A 25,112-nucleotide genomic window follows, 5' to 3' on the forward strand; every position below is an offset into this window, starting at 1 on the left:
AATGGCTCCAAAGGCTTTAAGGAAATCATAAAACAAAAGGAGCTGAACACACCAGACCTCATTTTGCCTTAACGCTTTGGCAGATGTGTGTTAGAGACAGCATTAAAAGCAGCTAAAAGTGGAAAAGCAATGTCCGAGCTGTGAAGGTGATTGTCAGAGAAAATGGCAGAAGATGCTGAGTTCCCAGGAAGGAAGCAGGACGGTGTCACTTGGCTGCTGTAGCCGGGCTGGGTGGGAAGGGGTTGTCGCTGACATGATGGTAGATAAGATAGCACAGCTGCTGTGCTGCTGCCACCTCACACTCAAAAGTAAGGAGTCACGCTTCAAAGCAGCATATTCTCAAAAAATCTGCAGTTGTGTTCCCTCCTGTGTTTCGCTTTTTGCGTTGCTGCTCCATACTTGCTTCATGGATTTCACCTCTGACCCTGTTTTGAGGCTCTCTTCGTGCATGGGTTTTCATTTAAATGCAGCCTGTGCTGCTGAGGTGATGCTGTGGCTCTGGGACCTGGGGCTTCCACAGCGAGAGGACATGCCATGAAATTCAGAGTGAGAGTGTGAGACTTAGCACACACTCCAGTGCTGGCCTGGAAAGGGGAATGTTTACTGTTAAAAATCTCTTACTTGGTTATGAGAGGGCTGTAAAAACATGTCATGGTGGTAGTTTTGTTTGTGCAGAAATCCAGAAGAGAGATGCAACACATTTTGGAAGAAGGAAAATGGAAAAGTTAAGTAAGGTTTAGACCTGATGCTCTAAACCTTCTTCCCAGGCACTTATTCTTCTGCATTATAGGTCACAGGAAAGGTTGATTAAAATACACTTTTCCCTTGTTGTGTCAGACATTGTAAATGCAGTTTTTGCAAACTGGAGTCAAAGTCAAAAAAGTTTTTTTTTTCCAAACTGCAAGATCTCATCACAGACAAGGACCACTGTCATTAAGCTGCTGGTTTCTACTCTAGGCCTCCTGTTGCACTTTCAGTAAAAAATGGATATGTGAGGCTGTTTTCTGTGCAGAGCTTCTGCTTGCAAAGAGGTTTTTCCCCCACAGTTTGAGAAATCTGTCTCAGCTTTTTGAATACCAGTGCAGCAGTACCAGAAAATTCCCTTGCATTTTTATTACTCAGAGTAGCAAAATCTCACTGTAGGAAAAAGACCTTTTTTCCCCCCAAAAAAATATTTGATCTGACATTTTTAATTCTTGAGAAGTATCACTCAGCTTCTTAAGATTGATTTAAAAAAACTGTGAAACAACTGACCAAGAGATTTTCATAATTTTTTAAGTTCAAATTCAAAATACAGTGAAATTTCAAGTTTGATTTTTTAACCTCCTCTGTAGTCCAGATTGATCTGTTAGTTAAATCCTAATGTGTATCTCTGTCCCTTTTTTTCTGTTTCATTTTTCTCAACAGGAACTCTTGAGAATGAATTGTAGTTTTGGAAGTTTTCCCATTTTTACACCTGACTGAACTGGCAAAATGTCTGCTCCAGTGCCAGAACTGTGGCATTACATCCCAGAACAAATCCTTGTCTGAATATTTTATTATCTATTTGAGATGGACACAGAGTCTTCCAGGTGTGCAGACAAGGGGCTGCAGCTGTTCCTTCCAGCTCTGTTTGGCACTTCACAGAGGCCAGCTGAGAGGAACGGGGTCCTCTGTCCAAGCACCTATGCAGGAATAACCTGATTGTTATTTCCAGTGCACGTCAAACATCTACTCCACTCTGCTGTGGCACTACTGACCTTGTGACTCCTATGTGTGATGATGTTTTCTGGCATGACTAGCACCTGCTTACATAAAATTTGTCTTACTTGCTGGGTTTTGTCAGTCACTAATGGTGATTTGGGTTTTAGGGGAAATACCACATTCTTAGGTACACTGTCCTAAGCTGCCCTTTGAAAATCGCAAGAAAAAATTAATGCATTGTTATCCTTATTGTGATGCTTACCTTGTCTCTTCTCACCTCCTGACTCTTTCAGTGCTTGGCCTTAAAAGACTCTGTAGTTATCAGCTGAGAACTCTGCTTCATTTTTAGCAGGAATCTTGAGCTTTGCAAGTTTTTGCTAAGGACCTCAGGAAAATTTAATGTTGATTTTATATTTTATTAGTCACTTAAAGAGCAATTTCTGAGTTGAAATGACCTTGACATTAAACCACATATATATTTAGAGCTGTCTAAAGCTTTTATACTAATGATAAAATCATATTGTCTAATAGATTCTATGTGTAGCTGTTTTTAGCATCCTCTCTTCTCACGCAAGAGCAAAATAATTTCTGTTGACAAATAACATAGTAGCTAAACCTGCTTACAGTTTTGACTTTTCAAAGTTTTGCTGAAGATGTACAACCCTGAGTCTGGCCAGCTATCGTTCATCTGTGCCAGCCAAAATTTAGGGCAAGAAAATTCCAAAATAACAACTCAGGTGCCTTCACAAGCCTGGGATTTCTGTGCCTGGGTGTCCCACAGACTCTGGGCAGGTGGGTTTGCTCTGGTGACTTGCTCACCTCCCAGCATAAGGTGGGCAGCACGTGTTCCCTTTGCATGACGCTGCGTATTTATTCACAGCTCTGCGAGATCGGCTGCAGTGCATTTTCATTCTGTGCATTGTTCTCTGGGGCTGGTGATGCCATCCCATTGTGCTGAGTTTTTAAGAGTGTGAGCAGCACTGCTGATGTGACTCCCTGGACGCCTACTTTCCACTGGCCTGGGATAAAATTGGGTGGTTCATTCTCTGTGGAACGCAGGCGCGCCCAGGGCAATGGGACCAGTTTAGCTGGGACACTGCAAAGCTATGCAGGATTCACCCAGCTCTCTGGTGATGGATGGATACTCCAGCAATGTCCCAGCCTTCCTAACAAAACTCTGGACGCTGGTGGAAGACCCTGAAACGAACCATCTCATCTGCTGGAGTTCTGTAAGTACAAAAGACATTGGGTGTCACTAATGCCTGCAACCACAGGGAAAACCCAGGTATCAGGCCCGAGAACTGCATGGCACAGAAGCTGCCCTGTCCTTGGCAGGTGCTGCCCAGTTACTGGCAGAGTGCAAAAAATAGGATTCAAGTACAGGAACTTTTGGATATACTTGGTATTATTTATCTGAAATATTGTGGCTTTTCTGTTTCAGAAGGGCAACTGTTTTGTGGGTGTTTTAATTATAGTATTTGCACATTTCACTTGAAACATGCAAAAAAGTGTCTAATGTTCAAATTCTAAGAATTCCACATGCTTTGAGAGAAATGTTTTTCACCTTGCTTGAATCTGCAGCTCCCTGACATTTGTCAGGAAATGTGCAAAGCCCTTAAAAAGTTTCACTGCTGTTTTGAAAAGAAACGTGTGTTTCTTAGCAGCCTCTCACAAATGTCTAGTTAGAAGGCAGCAGATAAACAACACTCAGAACTCAGACTCAAATTTATAATTTAAACAGATCTCAGACTGGCACTGTAAACCATTTTGGAAGACCTTTACCTGATTTTTCAATGAGACTGTGTGATGATCATGGCGATGTGGGTATATATTGTCTGTACAGCTTCATAGGGATTGATTGCTTTGCTTTGGCTTCTTATTTGTCATAGGGGCATTAATATACTAAGTGCAGTCACAGAAATAAAATGATTTGTCCCCTTTATACAACATTTTTGATACCACATTGTGATTTTGACCTAAGACTTGCTGTAAATAACATGATTTGTTTTCAACAGGGAGTTATTAGATAAACTCTGTGCATAAATTTGTTCTCCAAAATCAAGAATATATAACACAAGCAAATTTAAAGGGGATGGTAAAAAAAGTCTAAAGCAGCCTTTCTTACATATACTTTGTGTCCAGTAGAGTTTTCATTCAAAACCTGAGACAGGATTTGAGCTGCACTGATATCTGTGACCATGGTTGTTTGATGCTGGTATTACATGGCCATACCTCTGAAAAGCACCACGTTTTGGAATCACGTGTTTTAAATAAGGATTTTAAAGCTAGAAATTGTTTTCTAATCTGTGTAAATAGTCCCCTCTCTGTTACACTTAGAACACTGTTATTTTTAACTGACCACCACCATGCTCTGCTTTCCTGCAAGCTAACATAGGCTACAACTGCATCCTTGGAGGTTTTGGTAAAGCTTTTAAGTGTCTAATTTTTCTATTGTTGCAGGTATCCATGTTTCTCATATTCTTCAGGTTCTATACATTGGTGATGTTGGAGCAGAGAGATTGTGTGCATACCTAAAATCTCTGTGTGTAATCAGTCCTTCTAGAAAACAGGACCCATAAGGACTTATGAACTGTTTCTTAGCATGAAAAAAGAGATGGAGAGGAAATGCAGTAATGGTTTATATATACACTAAAGTGTGTTGTATAAAAAGGAAAAGAAAGGTCTGCTCTCTGTGTCTGTGGTAGATTAGGAAAGAACTAATTAAATTAATTTTTTAAATGGAAGATGCAGTAAGGGAGAACTGGCAAATTCCTGGACTAGCACTTGTCTTGTCAGAGCACAACATGTCTGTCCTGGTGGTTCTGTCAAAAGCAGTTAAGATAAGCATCTGCCACGACTGTCATGCTGCAGAGTCAGTTTTGCTTTGAGCAGAGAAGACTTCCAGAGATTCTCCGAGCTTGTGCTCCCATGGTGTAAAACAGCCAAGGCACAGCTGCAGTGTGGGAACAAACTGGCCCATGCACAGTTCATCGGTGAACACACAGTAACCCCAAAGTCTCTTGTGTCTGTAGGAGCCTTTCTGAGTGTGCCAGCTTCTGAGAACACTGTGGCCCTGAATTCAAAGGATTGGCCTCTCATGAGAGCCCATAAAGAGTTGTTGAGGTGTACAAAACTCCCATGCTTCTCATTTTCCATCAGTGGGTCCAGCCTGGGACACACAGCTGTATCCCAGAGTAAAGGGACAGAAGCACAAGGGAAACTGAATAAACCAGCTCTGTCCCTAGGGCAGTGTCTATAGTGTTGGGAGACCCTGGTCCCTGCTGTCCTGTCTGCAAACTCTGTCTGTGAGGATAATTCAGCATGCAGGTTGTCAGTGAATCTCTTAAGTGCTTGATCAGCCTTGGGGTCAGGAATGATAGGAAAGACCCCCAAAATGGTCAAAGAACACTGTTGAGGCACAGTCATGTTCAGTGTTTGCAGTAGTAAGCAAGGAGCAAGAAGTGCAGCTGACCCAAAGTCCCGTGTTTGTGAGTGTTAATTGTTAGAGCTGCCAAATGAGCCTGAGCACAGAGGCAACTGGCACCATTTGGTGATGGAAATGTAGTGAACAGCAGCAGGGTTTGCCAGCTGGCTGGTTTCTGGTGGCCATGGGCAGGCTGCAGGCACACACCAGCCCCTCTTTAGTCACTGAGCTATCTCATGGCCCTGGTTGTACTCCCTGTTTTAGAGACTTCCAGACTTCCCTGAGCACACCCTTGCTGCTGCAGACCCCCTGATGGGTGCAAGGTGGGACTCACTTCCTAGTGCACACAGAGCCTGAAAGCTCTTACAAAACACTGCAGCCCCTGTGGAATACCTACCCAGGCTGACACACCTCTGACTGCTGGTAATTGCACCAAGCACAGCAGGAGGATGACTGTGGAGTGCTGGTCTCAGACCTTCCCTGCCAACATGGTGCAGGCTCTGCTGTCTTTAGCCCTTGTCCCTTGAAACTCAGCTGCAGCCGAGGCAAGTCCCTAATATCTGCTGATGTCATTGCACTGATGTAGCTGTCAGCAGGTAGAAGGCCAGGCAGGGAAAGCACATGGCCTACAGTGCATCTTCTCTGCCAGCAATCTCAGGCAGTTTGCCTTGTTTGTCAGTCATGGGTCTTTGCAATGCAACCCCAGAAACGGAAGATTTATCTGATTAACATGTGAGTTTCTAGCTTGGACTGCAAAGCGTGGCTATCAACATTTTTGTGGGTTGCTTTTGTGGCTGTTTACTATTAAAAATAATCAATAAAAGGTGTGTAGAGCTTCTAGGAAAATGTGGTGTCTCCCGAGATGATTTGCTTCTTGCCTTGCAATGTTTCTTGCTCCATGTCTCCGGACAGTGCTCCCTCAGGACTGCTGTGCTCTGGAGCAGATGGACTGTGGCTAGATCTGAACAAGTAGGTTATAATGGCAGGGGTTATAATGGCAATTCCCATTTTCATGGCCTTCTTACGACTTGAGTCTTTCTGTGAAGTCCATGCAAGAGAGGCTGATCCCAGACCACCTACCAGCTATTTGGGCACAAGTCAGTGGTTTCTTTCTCACGTCCAAGACTCTCAATTAAGCAGTGACAAAAAGTAGAAAATTGTCAAACCTGCAGCCACAGAGACCTGACTGTACCAGAACTGAAAGGAGCACATCTGTCATTGAGGGTTGTTGTCACTCTTCTTAGCTTCAAGGTGACAGTTCAGAAAACAAGACTTCCCCTGCTGTAGGACTCCTCCTGGGCCCCTCTCATGCTCAGGGATGCTCCCCTGATTTCATCTTTGTCCGTATCTCCTTTGCAGAATGGCACCAGCTTCCATGTGTTCGACCAAGGCCGCTTTGCCAAGGAGGTGCTGCCCAAGTATTTCAAGCACAACAACATGGCCAGCTTTGTCCGGCAGCTGAACATGTGTAAGTGCAGCTCCCAGGGCCCAGGACATGTGGGCCCCACAGATATGGGGGTGACAGAGACATGGGAGAGAATTGTACAGAGGAAAGTTTGGGGTCTCATGTATATGACTTGTGGCATTATTGATTTTGACAAAGAAGATCTGCCCCTCAGATCCCAGACTAGTGATCTCCTTGTGCTTACCTTAAATTCCAGCATGGAATTTCTGAGATTACATTTCAGGATGTGAGCTAAGAACTTTCATCTACCAGGTGTTCTGCCTCTCTTGCAATGATTTGATGACCTATTATTATTAATTTTCCATTTTATTCTGTATGGAGCTTTATCCAGCTGCCAGCTGGGACACCTTCCCCAGAATGTGCTGTTCTTGAACACTTCTCCCTGCAAACCTTGCCTTGCTGATCAGACATTTTTACCCCTTAAAGGAGGTTTAGGTGTGATTTTCAGCCACTTCTACATGACTGTTCTGATAGTTCTTGGAATTTTTTAATTGAGTAATTAAGTTCCTTAGTCAAGTTTTAACTTTGCTATTTCACTCTATAGTAGCGTTTTTGTAAATTTTAGGCCAGTTCTTAAATACAGCTTAGAAACCTTTTGAGAACTTCAAAGAATCATTCAAAGCAGATTTCCAAATGTGCACATCACCCTTTTTTTCCAAATGTGGTACCTGCTGATGGTCTGTGCCTTTGCAAAACCTTCTCCTGAATCCCTGTGGCTTGCAAATTGAGACAGGATTTCCCTAAGCTCCTGGCAGACCAACGTGCCCGTGGCAGAAACACTTTCATGGCATAGGCTGCAGCAGGGGTGGCCAGTGGGATGCACAAGGCTCTCTCTTGCCCTGGGTTTTGGTGGATATGGCCCAAAAGCATGTCCAGGTATGAGCACTGACAGCTCAGAAAGTGTGAAGGGTGATCAGAAATGTCCTCAAGAGTGATGAGGGTGGGAGGTGGAGGGAGTGCCCATCAGCCATGTCTTCTCTGTGCAGACGGCTTCAGGAAGGTGGTGAACATCGAACAGGGTGGGCTTGTCAAGCCTGAGCGGGATGACACTGAGTTCCAGCACCTCTGCTTCCTGCAGGGCCACGAGCACCTCCTGGAGCACATCAAGAGGAAGGTGAGAGGCACTCTGTGGGAGGGGGAACAGGCACCTGCCAGATCCTGCTCAGCATAACTCCAGCATCACCCTGGTCTTGTTCCTGTCCTCCCCACACACATGTGCACCTGGGCTGGGGGTTCTTGGTTTGTAGTGCTTGGCTTGCATCGGAGTTTTATCTGTTTTTCTGCTCTGTTGCTCTGTAACACAAGATGTTTGTGAAGTGCTGCAGGGCCAGGCTTGCTTCTCACCCCTCAGCCTTTGAATTGTTACTGCTTTCCTAGAGAAATATGGCATAAATCCTGCAGGGTCCTCAACAGACACCTCTTTTTCTTATACAAGGACAACCTACTCTGCCTTCTGTTTTCTGACTTTTAACCTGTTATTAATACCCTCAAAGTGTTCTCTTACTGAATTAGCATAGCAACTTCTGATAAGGGACTTGAGCAAAAACCTTTTGGAAATCCAAGAGTAGTACATCAATTTGAAGCATTATGTCAGACACATCCCTGTATAACACAAGGCTTGATTGAGTATCTCTGTAGTCAAAGTAGAAAGATTAAATCTATCTAGATCAATTCCTCCCTGATACTCAAAATACTTTTGTTTTCCCCCCAAGCTGATTTGAAATAGGTCCCTACTCTGACAGGGAATGTACTTCTGCCAGGAGACCCTCTATGAATAGATTTCTCCTGCACTTTGCTCTATTTGGCTTTTGCAATAATACCCCCAGGATAGTTCAGACTCTTTGGCATGTGGTCCTGGTATTTCAGCTGGTGACAGTCCTGCACCTGAGCCACCACCTCTCTCTGTCCATGGCCCTTCTTGCACAGGTAAAATCTACCTTTTATTTTTTTCTCCTCAGGTGTCAGTAGTGAAAAGTGAGGAAACCAAGCTGCGCCAGGAGGACCTCAGCAGGTTGCTATACGAGGTACAGATACTGAGAAGTCAGCAGGAGAACATGGAGTGTCAAGTGCAGGACATGAAGCAGTGAGTTGAATCCTACTCAGGCTGCTTCTTACGGGCATTTGCTTCTCTGGAGTGGTGGATTGTGGGGAATGGTTGAAAGGAGGAACCTTGCACACTTCCCTCCCCAGGGAGCACGTGGAGCCAGGGACTGACCAGAGATCTGCTGAGACAACAACATGTAGGATTTCTATGCACACCTGATCTACAAAATATGAATTAATGCTCAGCCTTTCTGTCTCGTTTGTTTTCCCTTCACAGATGAGGAAAGCACAGAGAAGGTCAGACAGGAAATATGTGCATAACCTGGGGACTTAGATCACTATTTCCTCCAGATGGAAATGGTGATAAAGATGTAACTCTCTTGCACATACAAAAGTACTTGGCAGAAATTTGCTAGAGTCCACTCCAGATATTAAGAAATTACCTTTCTGCCATCATTCACCTCCAGAATTTGTGACTGGACTAAAAAATATAGTATATTATAATATAATATAGTATATAAGAACTTCTGTATCAGTTATTCCATAGACTCATCTCCCTGAGACTGTGTCATCTGACATGGCCAGAATTGTTGGGTAAGAGCAAACCAAGCTGATGCAATGCTTCCTGCATGTGGTTGCCTGACCTCCAGCTGTCTGAGACTCTGGGATTTTCTGACTCAGACATGGTCACTAAAAGATTAGGAAGTGGATATGGTTATATAAACCATGTACTTGGAGAGGCTTTTATTTGCCTACAGAATTTTAATCTTTACAGAGAGCTTTGTTTAAAAAGCATTTGAATAAACAAATAGACCCAAACTCTTCTATAATGATAATTCATTAATGATATTCATACACCACCAGATGACACTGTCATTCTGGGCCTTAAGAGAACTCTGCATACTGGGAAACTTCACTCCAGCCCAGTACCTTACGTGCAATGGATACATATTTTTATCCTACATCATTTTTTAATGACTCCCACACTTAGCACATGCATGAGTTTGCACTGTGAAATCCAACTGCAACAGCAATGACTTTCTGGGCTTGCATTTGATTTAATTTTTAGGGAATTCCAATATTAATGATTTGGCCTTGATTTTAATTTATTCTCCCTTTTGATTTGCTTGTGTGCTCCCTCCATCTGGAAAAATTGCATTTAATTGATGAAAATAATATGATTTTAATAAACTGAGACAGAGGAGAAATCCCAAGCTGAATCCCTGTTAAGAAATTTACACTGGTGAAGAACAATTAGGACATAACTCCAGTACAAGCTGTCAGACTAAGGAATGCTGCTTTGCTGGAAATCCTGTCAGTACCAGTACAGAAACTTCACTGCAGAGATTCTTGCTGTATAAGTTGTTCTACTGTGCTCTTCAGATCTCTGGACTTTACCTTCCCAGTTCTAGCATCCATCCACACTAGAAAGACCAAAAAGCAAAAGGATTTATCAGTTTCACCTGTATGATAGGTTTTGCTGGCCAGTTTAGGTACATCCATATATTCTAGAGATAAATTGCCTGGCAAAACCTTTTGCAGCATGGACTCTCCATCCCACCTAGTGGGGCTGACTGTTAGAGGAAGCCTGTAAGCTCACCTCTATGCTGCTTCATTTACAGACAGAAAATAAATTTTCTTTATACAAGCTGGATATAGGTCTGTGCTGGGTTAAATCAGTGGCTCCTCCTAGTTCAAGGCTCTGAGATGCAGGAGCATCCTTTTATCTGCTCCAGTCACTCCCAAACATGCATTTGAACCACCACTTGTATGAGTTTTAAGCAGGTAGAATACACAGGGTCTCTGTTCATAGGATCTTGTCTTTGGGAGCACTGGTGCAGTTGTGGAGAGGCTGGGCTTTCTTGGCTCCCATGGAAGTCTGGGTGATCTAAATAAGTCACAGTCACAAATCAGGCCTTGCTGAAATTCTGAGTTTGGCTCGAATGTTCCACAAAAACGTGTCCTCTTGTTACCTTTGCCTATAAATGTTGGCTTTTCTTTATCTGTTTTTCCTCCAGTCTTTGATCTCTAGTTCTTTTGAGGTCAAGGAAGAAAAAGGAAAGCAATTGTGTGACCTTGTTTGGTCCCTGAAAAGATCCAAACACTGCAAGAGCCCAGAAGTGAGACAGACTTTGCACAGTTGAATCTCCTGTGCATCATGGCAGCACCATGGGCTGTTGATGTCTCTGTTCTCATGGAAAATTTCTGTTTCGTTTTCAGGCAAAATGAAGTTCTCTGGCGAGAAGTTGTTTCTCTCCGGCAGAACCACTCACAGCAACAGAAAGTCATCAACAAGGTAGTAGTCATATAAACTCCAAACTCACTTGTACTGCCTGGTCTATGTCCTCCTCTGATCTTTTGTCCCATAATCTCCACACTGTGATATTGCAATGTAATTATCTTCCCTTTCTTTTAAGTTGTGTGATGCTTTTATGTGTCCTATGGAAACAGGTCATTAACAAAGCACAGACTGCACCCTTAAGCAAAAGATTTTCATTTCCCTGTCAGTCCTTTTTGTGATGTTAGAAACCACTTTTCTGTTGAAATCCTGAGCAAGAGAGCACAACTCTCACTAATTGCCCTGTGTTGGCTATGTTCTGTTTGTACCAATGCCTTTGGGTGTCCCAAATCTTCCTCTTCCATTTGTCCATGAGAGGAGCCCCACTCCTGCCAGCACCAGTGGAAAGCTGGAGGTGGCAGAATTGGCCACCCATTGCCCCACTGGGGGAATGTAACAGCAGCTATTACATTTTCTGGTGTTACTGCTATAGCTGAGGAATTAATGTACAACCTTTTAGGCTGCAGAACCATCTCCCTTAAAATCTAGCATGACCCATGTAGAAAAGGCTCTCCAGTGATTCCTGGATGGTGCTGACATGACTGAGCACGTCACATATCCCGGTCCCCATGTTCTGACCCTCACGTGGCATCACGGAGTCATAGGACTGGCCAGAAATGCACGAGGTTATCAAGCCTTCCTCCAGCTCTGAGGCTGGGCCAGCCACATGCTTCACAGAGCTTTTGTAGAGGCTTTTATGCAACTCTATTTTATTATATTGAGCAATGAGTAAGAGCCAGCTGTGATATATAATAATAATGCTCTCTTTGTTTGGAGGTCAAAGCAGAGCATTAAGTTCAAGCTGACCTGGGAATATGTTGCTAAGTGATTTCTCTCTAAAGCTACTCTGCTTCCCTTTTAATGTCCTGTTATATCAACACTGACATTTACAGAGCTGAAAAACTCAACTGAAAGAGCTCAGACCTCCATCCAGGCTCTCCATAGGGAGTTGACTCTTTCACTTGCAAAGTCTTTGTCAGACTTTACAGCACCCCTTCTAAATGTCTCTGAAAACTTTAATGCATCCAGGTCTAACTCCAGGCCTTGGAATGTTTGCATGTGGACTTCACAGGTCTGTTAGGACCAGCTGAAGTTCTTTGTGCACAAAGTGGAGAGAGAAAGTGCTGAGCACATGCATCCAGGAATCTTTGCACAAAGCAGGCACCTGTCTGTGTGCCTTGAAAGCCTGGCAGGCTGTTTGAGTTCTTGGACAGCTCATTTCTGTTTTGGGCTCCAATGTCTCATGCAATTTGGCTCCTACATTCTATGGCTGCTCCCAGCTTTGGGGTGCTGTTGGGAGGGAGGAATGCGTGAGATAAGAATGGCTGTGAGAGCAGGGAGTGCTGAATCACTCTGCTGATGAACACTGGATTTTGATCTCTCCTGACAGCTGATTCAGTTTCTGTTTGGCCAGCTCCAATCAAGCCCCAGCAGCACTGGGATAAAGAGGAAGCTGTAAGTACCCGTGTGTGGTGCACACGCTCACGGGTGCATAATGCTGCCCCCTCACTAAAAGCACAAGCTCAGCTCACCCAGGCAGGCGGTCACCGGACCAGGGCTCCATGGTGATGGGAAATGAATGGGCTGAAGTGCAGAGTCAGACCTGCTGACAGGCTCCATTCACTGCCCTTTAGAGAAGCACCGTGTCAGCTCGTGACCTTCATTTGGGGAACACAGCGCGCAGTGGGACATGGGAGTGCTAACTAGGGGAAGGCTAAAGGGCAGGACCCCACTGCTGGTCCTACAGGTTCCAGTTTTCCACTTGTCATCTGTTGGTGCAGGGCTGGGCCCAAACAGCCCACAGACATCTTCAGTTTGACCCACAGTCACTGAGTGTGGTGTGTATCCACACTTGGTGGTGTTAACCTGCAGGCCTTACAAGGAGGAAGGTGGAGAAAAATTTTAGCTGAGGGGTATCTTTAGATAGGCTCTTCAAGGCAAGTGAATAGAGTTGAATTAGGAAGCTTAATGCCTTTCAGGAGAGCAGCTATGCCTTTCTTGCCTTGTGGTGCTTGTGATTAAAAGGAGGGAAAGAGACTTCTGAATGGAATTTGCTGAGGACAGGGACCTGCCTCCAGTTCCTACCTTTATTACCTTGTGGGCTTTGACAACTTAGAAACTTCTCCATGCTGCAGAGAAAGGAGCCAGACCTCCCATGAGTGACTCAAAGGAGTCAATTTTCATGAAGTCAGTGTTCTTGACTGACTCCTTCTATGAGGGTTGTAAAGGCAACACAGGATTGAATGCATGAGCCCATAATCTGTACAAGCCAGCAGGGTATGTGCATCTCTCCCTACCCTGTCAGCTGAGTCTCGTGGAAGAGTTAAACACTGCAAGTAGCAAAGAAAAGGACTCAAGGGGAGAATAGAAGCTGCTGAGTTGCTGAGGTTCATGACGGGAATTTTTCCTCCGATAGCGTGGGCAAGCAGAGAAATGAGATGCCAGATCTGACCTCTAGTTTTCATGGTCAGGGCTGTGTCCTCCCTGTAAAAGCTTTGCAGCAAAAGAAATGTCTTAGACAACTGTTTTTTTGTAAAAAGGCAAATAATTAGTGAGAAAGTGTGCTGAAAAGGACAGGAGAGCACAGAACTACTTGCACAGCAACTGTTTTGACCCCCTTATGGTGAGGGATCACACTTCACACAACCAACTGCAATTGCAAGGTAATTTGAGTTCCTGCTTCCTTGGAAACACAAAGGTCTGTCTTCCAGAAACTTCAGCTCTTGTGTGTATATCTGCATCCTTAGCGTTTTATCTTTCATGATTTTGTTTTCCTGCCTCTCTTCTAAATGCAGCCTGGAGCTACTTGGTGCAGAGCAGAGTGCTGCCTGGGGGCTCTGGGTAGTTTGGGCAGGATGGGCAGGTCTGCATCCTTCCCTTCTCTGTGATCTCCTCCAAAACAGTTTTTTGTCTTCCTTGCCTGTAACACCAGGCAAGAAAGACTCTTACAGCTAAGGAAAACCAGAGGACACAGGGGACAAGAGCTCTTGGCTGAGGGATGTTTTGTGTATGAGCAGCCAGGAGCCAGTCAGTACCTGCTGGAAGACAAAACTGTTTCTCTTCACAGGCCTCTGATGCTTGACAACGGGATCTCAGCTCCACCAGTGTCCAAGTTCAGCCGGCATTTGTCTGCAGAGCCCCTCCATGACCCCTATTTCATACAGTCGGTGGGTTCAGCCCAGCCTCTGAGCTCTGTGGGATGGCTTTGGCCAGGGGGGGAAATGTTTGAAACAATAACAGAGATTATGGAGTTAGTAATTTGGCAAGAGCTTGGCAGTCAAGAATAAATTATGTTTGCTAGCTGGGTGACATTTAAAACTTCTTCAGCTCCCCAGTTTCACAGATGCCTTCATGAGGGAGGCCATGAGCTTTGGTGGGGAAAGGCAGACCCTGCACACTGAACTCTCTATGTTGTTACCCCAGCCTGGTTCACCCCGAGGGAAGAGAGGAAGAAGTGAGTTCTAAAAGCTGGATTTTTATAGCCTCTGAGGTGTCCCCACCATCATCAGAGCAGACACCAAACACTTCTGTCATGCAGTTAAAATACATGAGCTGGCATGAGAGGCCCATACAGCCCTGTTGGATCTTTCCCTCCAAAAGAAGCTGAGCAGTCTAGGCAAAATGTCAGACATGGTGAAACCTCTTGGTTGCTGACACTTCACAGGGTTTATTTCACACCTCTTCCTCTGTGCTGTTGGAGGAAAAGTGAGAGGAAATTATAATGTTGCATAGTAGGTAAAAGCTTTCTTGGTTTCCATACAGGGAGGACAGTGAATAAACCCTAAGCATCTCAGATAGGGCCTTGGACTTGTTTTGAGGTCAGAATGATAAATCTATATGACTTTTGCTTTCCTCTTAGCCATCGACAGAGCCTGCCTCTTGCTTAAACAGCCCTGCAATCACTGGAGGACCCATCATATCTGATGTTACTGAAGCATCACCATCCAACATCATGAATATGCAATCCCCTCCTGAAAATGACAGGTAAACATGTTTGTGGTTAAAAATAAGGAGAATTGGGTATAAACATGCCTATGCAGCTCTTGAGTTTTTTTGTGGCTGTAATTCTACCAAAGTTTTTGTCTGATTCACAAATCTCTATAGAGATATAGGATGGAATACTTTCTTCCAGTTTGCAAAGTGGGTCACATTTTTAGAGGTGTATAATAACAACATAACTTTCAAAACAAAGTCCTGGGTTTCATGCTGAGAACTTCCACTCTGCTTTTTGAGAAATATTCCATGTTTCTTTATATTTTGTCCTCAAGACAGGGACTGTCTCAGACTTAATCAAATAATGAGATACTAACACTTGCTGGGTTTGTTGAAAGAGAGAAAAGAGGGTTTCCTTTGGCTTTAGCAAAGAAGAAACAATCAAATTTTACATCTAACAGCTAATGAGAACAGTAAGGTTGCATCACAACAACTTCCGATGTTTGACAAATTTTCTGTGAAAAGGCCCCAGTAACTTAAGAACTTAATGCAGAGTATTTTAATGCTTATCTCTTCCTGCCACAGACATGCAGTGTATTTAGGGCTGGTAGCAGAATAGCTAAAGCTATGTCAGTGGAAAGTAAGTAGACAGATGAATCATGGAAACAGTTTCTCAGGCTTAAAGGCAAGGCAGTTATACTCTAGAAATTGCTTGTAAATCTGTTGCATAATTGAAACCATAGCCGTAAAATTAACTAGAAGCATGTAAAGAGCTTCAGATTTAAAAAAAAAACAAACCTGGAAGCCATTTCCAAGGCAGAAAATCTTTAATATAACCTTCAAGTTAAGTTGCTTATTTCTACTAATTACTGAGTGCCATCTGGTGGCTTCTGATCTGTGCTGTGTCTGCATGACTTTAGCATCTGAGCCAGCCATGGCCCCAGTCAGTTCAGGTGTGGTACCTCCTAAATCAACTGCACTTCTGGTGGGAATTTAGGCCCCACGAGATGAGAAGATGATCAGAAAGGAGTGTTGAGGAAAGCTCTGTAGTGTCACATACCTTCCCTGTTATCTCCATGCCTTTGTCACTTTGGCTCCAGCTGTGCAGGTTCACAAGGAGCTCTAAAGTCTCCTACAAGTAACGCAGGGTAGGCTTTTACACACAAAATGCTTCTAAACAAAACTTCATTGTCATTTGTCCACCTGGAAATAATGTGGTGTGCCTCTCCCATTGGAAAAGAGAAATCTCTGCCTTCAACCAAGTAAAACATCTGACTATGACTGTCAGATCTCAACAGCTTCTGTTCAAGTCCTGCAGGACTACAAGATCCTGACCTGTGTCATTGGCATCTCTAGAGTGCTTGCTGATCCAATCCTAATTCCTGCATGGGATGGTTTTACTGATCCCATTCCTATCTCTAGGGTGGAGACTTTTCTTTTTCAGGGGAATCTCTCTAGCTCAGTGTCCCTTTAACCTGTCCATAACACTCACCCAAGAAATGATGAGTGCATAGAAATGTATTTTCTGTATTTGCAAAACAATTGAATGGGGAAAATTCATTATAGCTGTGACTGATGAAGTGACTGCAGATACTCCAGCTGAGCATGTTTCTGGAGCTTGCTGAAAAGAAAGAGGCTGCTGGCTTCGTTTGCCCATCTGAGGAAACAGAAAGACCTTCTGGGGCAGTTTGATGGGCAGTGGAAGCAATGCCTTGTCCTCCTGCCCTTCCCAGCAGCACGAGGCCTTTGCAGAGCAGCTGTGTGTGGTGCTCAGTCGTGTCTCTGATGCAGGGAGAAGTGCCTCATGCTGATCAAGGAGGAGCCAGTGAGCCCTGGAGTGAAAGCCAGCGCGGAGCCCGAGGTGCCCCTGCCCGGCTGCAGGGCCTGCTCCGAGCCCCCGGTGCTGCCGGTGGCCATGGTTCAGTCTGTCCTGGAGGGCAAGGGCAGCTGTGGTGCAGCCCCACCAGGGACATCCCAGCCACCCGAGAGGAGAGGCAGGAGGGCACTGCTGGACAGGTGAGGCGAGCCAGGGAGAGCTGTGGCCCTGCCTGCTCATGGCCCTCTCCTCCATTCCCAGGGTGGGGAGGGAGGGTGATTTGGAGTAGCCAAGAGCAGCCTGGAGAGCTCCATCCTGTACCTGTGGCACCTTCTGGAGGACGACTCCTGAGTCCCAGGGGACAGTTCACAGAGGGAGGGGGCATGTGGATCACTTGCTTGAAGGAGCCAGCAGAGGAAGAGCTGTCAGAGGATGTGCATCAGAGCTGTGGGAGCAGGAAGAGGATTTTCGCATTGAGAGAGATTTGCCCAAGGTCCAAGTGAAAGCTGGAGCCCAGACTATCTGTATCTGCAGGCCTGCACTGGACTGTGCTACACCCCTGCCCAGGGGATTGGCACTGTGATGTGAGGCTCAGCCTCAGGGTGATTCCAGTGAGCCACTTCTGGGGCTGTGCTCTGAGACTGAAACCCCAACAGAACAGCACCCATGTCACGGGGCAGTGTCCAGGAGGCCTCCCTGCAGAAGGAAAGCATGGTGCAGCTGGGTGGATGATGTGGAACTTAACTGCAGTTCATTCTTGGTAGCAACTGCAGCAATGTAAGGAGGACCATGAGGGAGAGGAACCCAAAACACCCAACAGGGTTATCAGAAAAGCTTCCATTTTCCTTTAAGTCCTTACAGAGAATAAAATTCCTCCTTCTGAACCCACTGGATGCTTAAAAACATATTACTAGAAGAAAAAGGATCCTTTTTTAATGACCTGATTTTAAGAGAAATTTTTTATAGCTGTTTTGGGGTTTAATCACAGTAGGGCCTCACTGTTGCTCATTTATCTGAATGTCTCTAGTAAACCAGCCTGCAGGGTAAATGCCTGCAGCTAAAAGTCACTCCTTTAAAGAGCATTAGTTAACAGTAATTCCAGCATCTTGGGCCAATGAGAATGGCAACACAGCCTGTTCTGGCTCCAAGTGCATCTCTAAAAGGATTTATTCTAAGGACAGCTTTAATTTTCCAAGTGTTAAGGAGATGGGCACAGACTATCCATCCCCAAACCACGTGTCACCCAGGAGAGGAATTGTCTCATCTCCATCTGCCCAGTCCCCTGTGTGCTCAGCCGAGTTGTACTCTAGGATTAAATCAAATTTTATGGCATAAACCCAGGCTGACAGTGGGTCCTTGGTTTTCAAAATGAGATTTAAACATAAACATCCTTTTGGAAGGCTGCTCAGTCCTGCTTTCTGTAGGTTTCTATGCAAGTTTCCTTTGTGGCAATATTTCCCCTTGTGTTTTCTCAGAACAGATATTTCAGAGCCGTTGGAGGGCACTGACTGGAGCCTGGAGGGGCTGCAGCTGCTGCTGAGGAGCCAGCAGTACAGCCTGGAGCCTGCCAGCCTCTTGGATGTGAGTGTTGCTGGGAAGGCTGCATCAAACAGAGCTGTGAAGTTCACAGAGGTTCCTCTGGGCTGTGAATCAGGTCATGCTGTTTGTTCTCATGTGGCATTTTATCTGCCACATGTAGCCTGTGGAGTCACAGCTCTGTTTTGACCTGCTCATAAGATTTCAGCTTTAAATTGTGCCTTTTTTATTTTATTTTATTTTTAATATTTGAACTTCTAGGAGCACAAAACACTGCATTTGGTGAAGAAATCAACATCAGACCTGACACATTTATGTAAAATAAATGTGTCAGGTCTGATGTCATAATATGACTCTCTAGCTAGTTTGTAGGGGTTAATTTATTTTCTGCATATTTTACATCTTAGATATTCCTAGATTGTGTATATGAAAGGTTTTTTGCCAATAATCAAATAACTCTATAAGAAAAAAATCTATATGTCAAATATATGTCCCCTTGAGGAGGTGCTTCAGATAAAGGCATGTTGTAAGCTTACATGGATAAACAGAATGAAAAGTCATTTAAAAAAAAATCAATCTTATTCTCTTCAAGTCAGTTCCCAAGTGTCTGTGCTTGATTCTGACTTTACAGAGAGCTTTGCTAATGGCCTGCTCTGTCACTGACTGTCGGTTCCTGTTTCTTGTTTCTCATTAGGAAGCGTTTTCCTGTTACTGACACACTTCTCTCTCTGTGCAACTAATGTCATAAGAGTGAGAATGAATCATAAAATTGGCCCCAGATCAACAGCTCCTTTTCCCAAATTGCTCAGACTTCTCAAGAAATTGCCACCAAAGCCGTAATGCAACAGTAACCAGTCCTCTGCTACTAAATTCAGAATACTTTTAAAATAAGTCATGTGAATCTGGGAGTGTCCTAGGACTCAAGAGCAGCAGAAAAGGGCTTTGATTTTCAAACCAGCATCCTGGTTTGTGACAGGACAGTGGCATGGGGTGTCTGTGCTGTGCCTCCTCTGGCAGGCAGCAGCACAAATGCCCACAGCCCAGCCCAGCTGTGCCACAGGTCAGCACAGGAGCCTTTGTCTGCAGCTTCAGTGAGTGCAGGGCTGCACCCTCCAGCAGGCAGGGGAGGGCATGAGAATCTCAAACCATTATGCCTTTCAGAGCCCTAACTGTATTTTTGTCCCAACAGGTCTTTAATCCCAATTTATCTCTGAGTGAGTGGAATTTGACTGAAATGGAAGCCAGTCTGTCCCCGGTAAGAGATGTGTATTTCTGAGATATGATGATAACAGCCATAGAACCCCAGAATGGCTGAGGTGGAATCAACCTTAATGTTCATCCTGTTCCAAACCCCCTGCCCACTGCAGGGACCTCTTCCCCTAGGTCTCCTTGCCTAAATAATAATGGAACTGTGAAGCAGAGCTTGTGCATAACTGAGGAAGTTATTTCATAACCAGAGGGGAGAGTGGGCTAAAGCACAGCACGTAGGCATCTCCTGGGGCCAGCAGGAGAGTGTTGTATTATACTCTTGACCTGGTTTCCCCACTTAGCCAGGCTTTGTCTGGAGACAACCTCTGACTGACTGTTGGTGTCCTGGAGTCTTTAATTGCAACTGGCTGCTCTAAACTTTCTCTGAGTGAGAATGTCACATCCTACTAATACCATAGATTTATAAAGTGTCTTTGTGCCAAAGCTCTTTATAAAATATGCCTTTACAAAGTGCAGCCATCCCTGTATGTTTCAGAAGCAGTAAAATACCATGCAATTAGATCAGAGGTTCCTGCATGCCTGTACATGAAGAACAAGGAGAAATTGTTTGGCAGTATTTGTTTGGAATTGATATTTACACAGACATTTCTGCAGTGCAGAAAGAGTAGGTTTAATAAACAGTGAAGGAAACTACAGGCTCAGAAGCATTAGGGTTAGAAGTGTATTGCATGGCTGGGTTCTTTCTCCTGTGTGACTCAAGGCTTGGATGGTTCTGCCAGATATTTCTAGAGATGCACAAGGAGAGTGTTATCTACTCTAATGAAATGCAAAAAGGCCTCTAGGCCTTCTTCATGATATCAACATCCTTTTTAAGTTTTAATAATTTTGAATTTACTAGGTAATTCCACTTCCTGAGAGTTAGGAATGAGACTGTCTAAGATAATAATAGTTAATATTAATTAGCAAGTCTTGGAAGCAAGGACTGTAACCTTTTTAAAAGCATTCCATGAGAGAAAAGGCCAGGAAAGGAGGCTGCAATGTTCAATAGTTCAGTCCTTGAGCCCAGTAAATTTCCCAGGAGCTCTTGCTTGTCCTACAGAAAGTCATGAGCATGGAGAAGCCTGGAAGCAATGCATGCAGGAGCTCTGTGCCTAGAGCACTGTGTAAGCAAAAACTAGCTTCACTTAAAAGACAGTCATAGGAAAATGGAAAGAAAATCGCCTTCCTCTTTGTTTCTGGCTGTAGAGGACTGGGGTTTGCTTTGTATGGCAGCCACAGTGACACCAGCCTGGGCCCTCATGTGACATGAGCTTCACACCGTATTAGCCAGTGCTGAATAGGGGATTACACCTCCCACAGCCCGGTCCTTCAGGCACATCTGCCCTTGAGCACATGGTGTGGCTGTTTCTGTGAAGTGCAGCGGGGCTGGGAGGAGAGGCCGGGCAGGGAGGACAGCTTGTGTTACTGGTGGGTGTTGTGCAGTGGGGTAAAGCACCGGTGCTCAGACATGGCCTAGTTCTAACAAGCTCCCCTGTCTTTGTATAATTGTACATTGTAGTTTATATTTTTGCATCAAGATGCAGCGACTCACAGTGGATCTGGAGAAGAGTGCAACTGAGCTGTCCTCAAAAGTGTTCAACCCACAATTCAACACCACCTGCCCAGGTAGGAGCACCAGCAGCTCTGTGCACTTGGCAGTGGGATGTTATTCAGGCAGCCAGATATGATGTCCAGCATTGACAGATTGCCATTTGAGGGAGAAAACCACGTCTGTCATTTTACTTTCGTGATTGTCAGTCAGCAGGGTTTCCACAGCAGCTGCTAAGCCAGTTCCTGAGCTGTGGGAAAAGGGTGGGGGATAAACTGAGGGTAAATGGAACCGAATTGGTTTTGCAATGGGTCCCCATCATGACTGTCAGTGTTTCCACTGCTTTCTCTGCCTGTTCATTGCCACCTTTGAGCAGTGTGGTGATCTCAGTGGTTAGGGGTGGTAAGAGCTCTACAGTCCTGGGTTTCCTCTGGTTCCTGCTGCAGAGGAGGTGCCCCAGTAGCTGCTGGGAGCCTGAGGCACAGGTTGTGTGTCTCTTTCTCCAGACTTTTTAGCAGACCTCAAGGGAACAGTCCATCTGATCCACTTGCTGACTGATAAAGTGTGTCATTGACCTTAGATATGAATCCAAGAGTGTTGTCCAGGTTTTGGAATCATGATGAGTGTTCATGTGTGTTCAGCTGTTCATAGACAGACCTGAAAGAGAAGCTCTTGTTTGCCCCAGTTTGGTGCTGTAGCCACCTGAGCCTGCCCCAGTTGTGATTGATTGTGTGTCATTCAAGGACTTCCAGCCTCAGCCTCTTTCCTGAGCACCTTAAGGGCGTTAAAAGCCCAGGTACACTGAAGAGAGTCCTGGAGCACCCCCTGATTGCAAAAGCCTTTCTGGTCCTTCTACAAAGAGGGAGAATGATACATCTTGAATGAAGGAGAAGAGCAGCTGCTCTCATACTCTTCTCACTGTCTCCAACATTCAGTCATCCCTTTTTCACTTGTGAGGCATCTCAGCTTTCAGGCAGAACCCCACCTGGTTACCTGCAGAGACTCCCCTTGATTCTAATGCGCTTTTGAATGAGTCCAAGTTCTACTCAGGTGCTTCCAAGCCATTTTGCTGGAGTGAGGCTCCTCAGTTGCTGCTGCAGTTGGGATTGGTGATTTTTCAGTTCTACTTATGTAAACCCAGGCAGCCTGCCTTCAGAAGCTGAATTTTCTGCTCTCCATTCCCAGGGAAAGATGTCGTTCTTGAAAGTGCCCAGCAGTTCCTCCTGGACCGTCAGACCATCTTTGGGAACGACCTCATCAGCTTGCCTGAAAATTCATCACTTTATGTTCCTTCTGAAAATACAGCTCCCTACATGTCCTCTGTGGGTGTCCAAGGGGATATCCCTCTGAACCTGAGTTCTTCAATGGACAACAGCCAGCGATTTAGCTTCCAAGAAACAACTCCCTCCCAACCATCCAAGCATCCACAGGTTTGAATGTAAAGAAACAAAACTGACTCAGACACCCGTAAGAGAGTTTATTTTTGTGCCCTTTTTTTTTTAAATGAGTAGATGGAAGTGTTCAGTAGCTGTTGCATTACCCTCCCTGCACCTGGATTTCAGTGTTTCTAAAAACAAGATACTACTTCTGGTGCTTGCTCCAAGGGGGAGTGAGAACTTGCCAGGATTTTTTTTTCCTTGAAAATGCTTTAGAAATTTCAAATATTTTAATAAAATTTAAGTGAAAAGTAGCTTTAAAGTCCATCTGAGACTTCATAAAATAGTGACCCTGACTAGTGCCCACAATGGCAAACTGTTGGATTTTATTGGGGCAGCACAGATTAGCTAAGATGCCTGACCCTTGTTGATGCTGGTTTTTCTTTAGGAAAATATTTCTACATGCCAGTCCAATGCTATAAAATAATTTTTTAATCCATTTTCTGGGTTTGATGGGATGCACCTGTTCATCCTAGGGTGAACAGGAAAATGATCTCTTGGGGTGTGTAGAAGCTTGTTTTCTGGGTGACCCTACCAAGAATGTGCCTCTGGCTCTTAGGGGAGCTAGAAATCATCACAGGCTGCAAAACATCCCATGCTGAGTTGAGAGCTTTTGTTGTTTGGGATTTGTTTTGCCCAAATTTATTTTCTCTTACATAAAGGTAGGGCACTCCGTACTTAAAAAATATAAAAGGGATAGACTTTTCTGCACACACAATTTTCCATGTGCAGAGAGGGCTGAGGGAGTGCACTCTGGGTTTTGGTGCTGGCTAAGTATTCCATGTCTAGTCCATTGGGTTTTTTTTCCTTGGCTTTGACCAGTTCTATTTCCCCTGAAGAAATGCCTGTTAGTTTATTGATGTATAAAATCTGATTAAACAGTTTAATTTATTGGATCCCTTTATTAGAAGGACTCTCAGCTTCTCAGTGTAGGAGAGAGGCAGAATGGTTAGCCCACCATGTCCCACAAACTTTTCTTCTGCCCTTTGTGCATCTGAGACCAGCCTTAAAGGCTGAACTAACCTTCCCCATCCATGTGCTTTCTGACAACTGAGTTTCTCAACAAAGCAGAGCTTTGTTTTTTACGCTGTAGTTCTAATGAGAACATATTATTTATCTCAGTATCTTCTACCTGAGTTGCTTTTCCTTAGGAAGGTTACCCAAATGCAGTAGGACAGACCCAGGAAATTCAATTAACTCAGGCCTCCTAAGGGCTTAGACAGGGAGGTTTAAACTGTGCCAGTATCATTTGAAGAAATGCTCTGCCTGCCTTCATTGCTGTGACAATTCTTGGTTATGATCCATATTTCATTGTGGTCAAGCAGCATACACCCCAAGGTGTAGCTAATCAGTCAGATGAGTGCAGGCTGAAAATCTCCTCAATAGATGAGCATTTTTAAAATGGACCTTCCTGTCACAGCCCTTTCCTCCATCCATTTATCACTATGTGAACAAATGTGTTAGTTCAGAAACATTCACTTTTGAGCACATTTTGCCCAGCTGATTCCTGCGCTGGGAGCTCTGTCTCTGCCTTGGTTGTGTGGTCTGTGCAGAAGCGAGGCTGTGAGAGCTCCTGAATTAATCCCAGGCACTGTTTTTGTGGACTAAGGGAAAATTCCAGCAGCCCCCACTGGCCTGGTATTTAGATGATGTGCTTGAGTGTATCCTGGACAAGGTTTTTCTTTTTGACAGATTTGTGCTTAGAAATTTCACCTAGCTCAGCCCATTTCCAGCCCATTTTACCCTTTCCAGCAATGGAAAGTCGTTGAGTTGCACTCTGTTTACTTCTTTTCTCATAGGTAATTGAAAACTGCCTGTGTCTCCTGACACTGACAGTGTATGTTCAAGATTTACACCCTTCTCTGAACTTCCACGCTCTAGGCTGCTGTCATGTTAACACTGAATGTATTGATGCAACAAAGTGTTTAAGCACATGCTTAACTTCAAGCTCCTGAGTAGTTTGCCTGTATTTTTATGGAGCCTGTCACATGCTTGAGGCTGGGCACACGCTTGTGTCTGACTGGATTGTCTGGTTGGGGTTGAGAAATGAACCCCTGGGGAACTGCCTGTGAGCACAGCCAGGTGCAGCTCGGCCCTGGCTCCGTCTCGGGCTGTGTCCTGCAGGACAAGCTCCAGCCTGTGCTCCTGGGGTTTTCTTTAGGCTTTTTGCTCTACAATAAATGTGAGGTTGGAGCTTGATGACGAGAGAGGAACCTCCAGGAAGAGCACCTGGGAACCATTCCTGTGAAGAAGGAAGCTTGTGTTCCTCGGCTTTTACACTGTTCATTTTACTTGATGTGCTGAGACTGCGTTTTTGCACTATGCTGTACATTTGTAAAGTTTTACAGAAGACACTAATTAAACATGTTTCCTTTTTCTCATTTAGTCCTGCTTTGGCATTTCTCTCACTCCTTTCATCTATCCCTTATTCCTTGTCTCCTTCCCAAGTCCTCAGTGAGTAGTGAAAATTGTTTCTAAGCATTCAGATTCCCTTGTGAGGACCCGCTGGTGGGCTGTGGCCATCCACAGGGGCTGGGGAGACCTCCCATGGAAAATGTGGCAAAGTAAACACAGTGTGGAAAGCTGCTGAATTCTTCAAACTAAAATGCCACTCAGGGCAGATATAGCTGCTAATATCAAG

The 25,112-nt window shown here is 44.7% G+C and overlaps 1 protein-coding gene across 1 annotated transcript; it reads left to right on the forward strand.

Moving 5' to 3' along the window:
* Window positions 1-301: 301 nt before the first annotated feature.
* Window positions 302-24,856, forward strand: HSF4 (heat shock transcription factor 4). The gene is made up of 13 exons (XM_015640289.1): window positions 302-2,912; window positions 6,467-6,575; window positions 7,559-7,686; window positions 8,531-8,655; window positions 10,836-10,911; window positions 12,344-12,408; window positions 14,021-14,120; window positions 14,813-14,937; window positions 16,678-16,902; window positions 18,178-18,283; window positions 19,428-19,493; window positions 21,025-21,112; window positions 22,221-24,856. Exons 1-13 carry the CDS (start codon window positions 2,790-2,792, stop codon window positions 22,469-22,471), a joined length of 1,587 nt encoding a protein of 528 aa, XP_015495775.1. The 5' UTR covers window positions 302-2,789; the 3' UTR covers window positions 22,472-24,856.
* The last annotated feature ends 256 nt before the right edge of the window (window positions 24,857-25,112 follow it).

This window comes from Parus major, chromosome 11 (genome assembly GCF_001522545.3).
Source record: "Parus major isolate Abel chromosome 11, Parus_major1.1, whole genome shotgun sequence".
In the NCBI taxonomy this organism is placed as follows: domain Eukaryota; kingdom Metazoa; phylum Chordata; class Aves; order Passeriformes; family Paridae; genus Parus; species Parus major.

Coding starts and splice junctions, on each gene's coding strand:
- HSF4 (XM_015640289.1), top strand. CDS start 2,790: ATGCAGGATTCACCCAGCTCTCTGGTGATGGATGGATACTCCAGCAAT. Junction 8,656..10,835: donor CAAGTGCAGGACATGAAGCA/GTGAGTTGAATC, acceptor TTTCGTTTTCAG/GCAAAATGAAGTTCTCTGGC. Junction 18,284..19,427: donor AGCCTGCCAGCCTCTTGGAT/GTGAGTGTTGCT, acceptor TTGTCCCAACAG/GTCTTTAATCCCAATTTATC.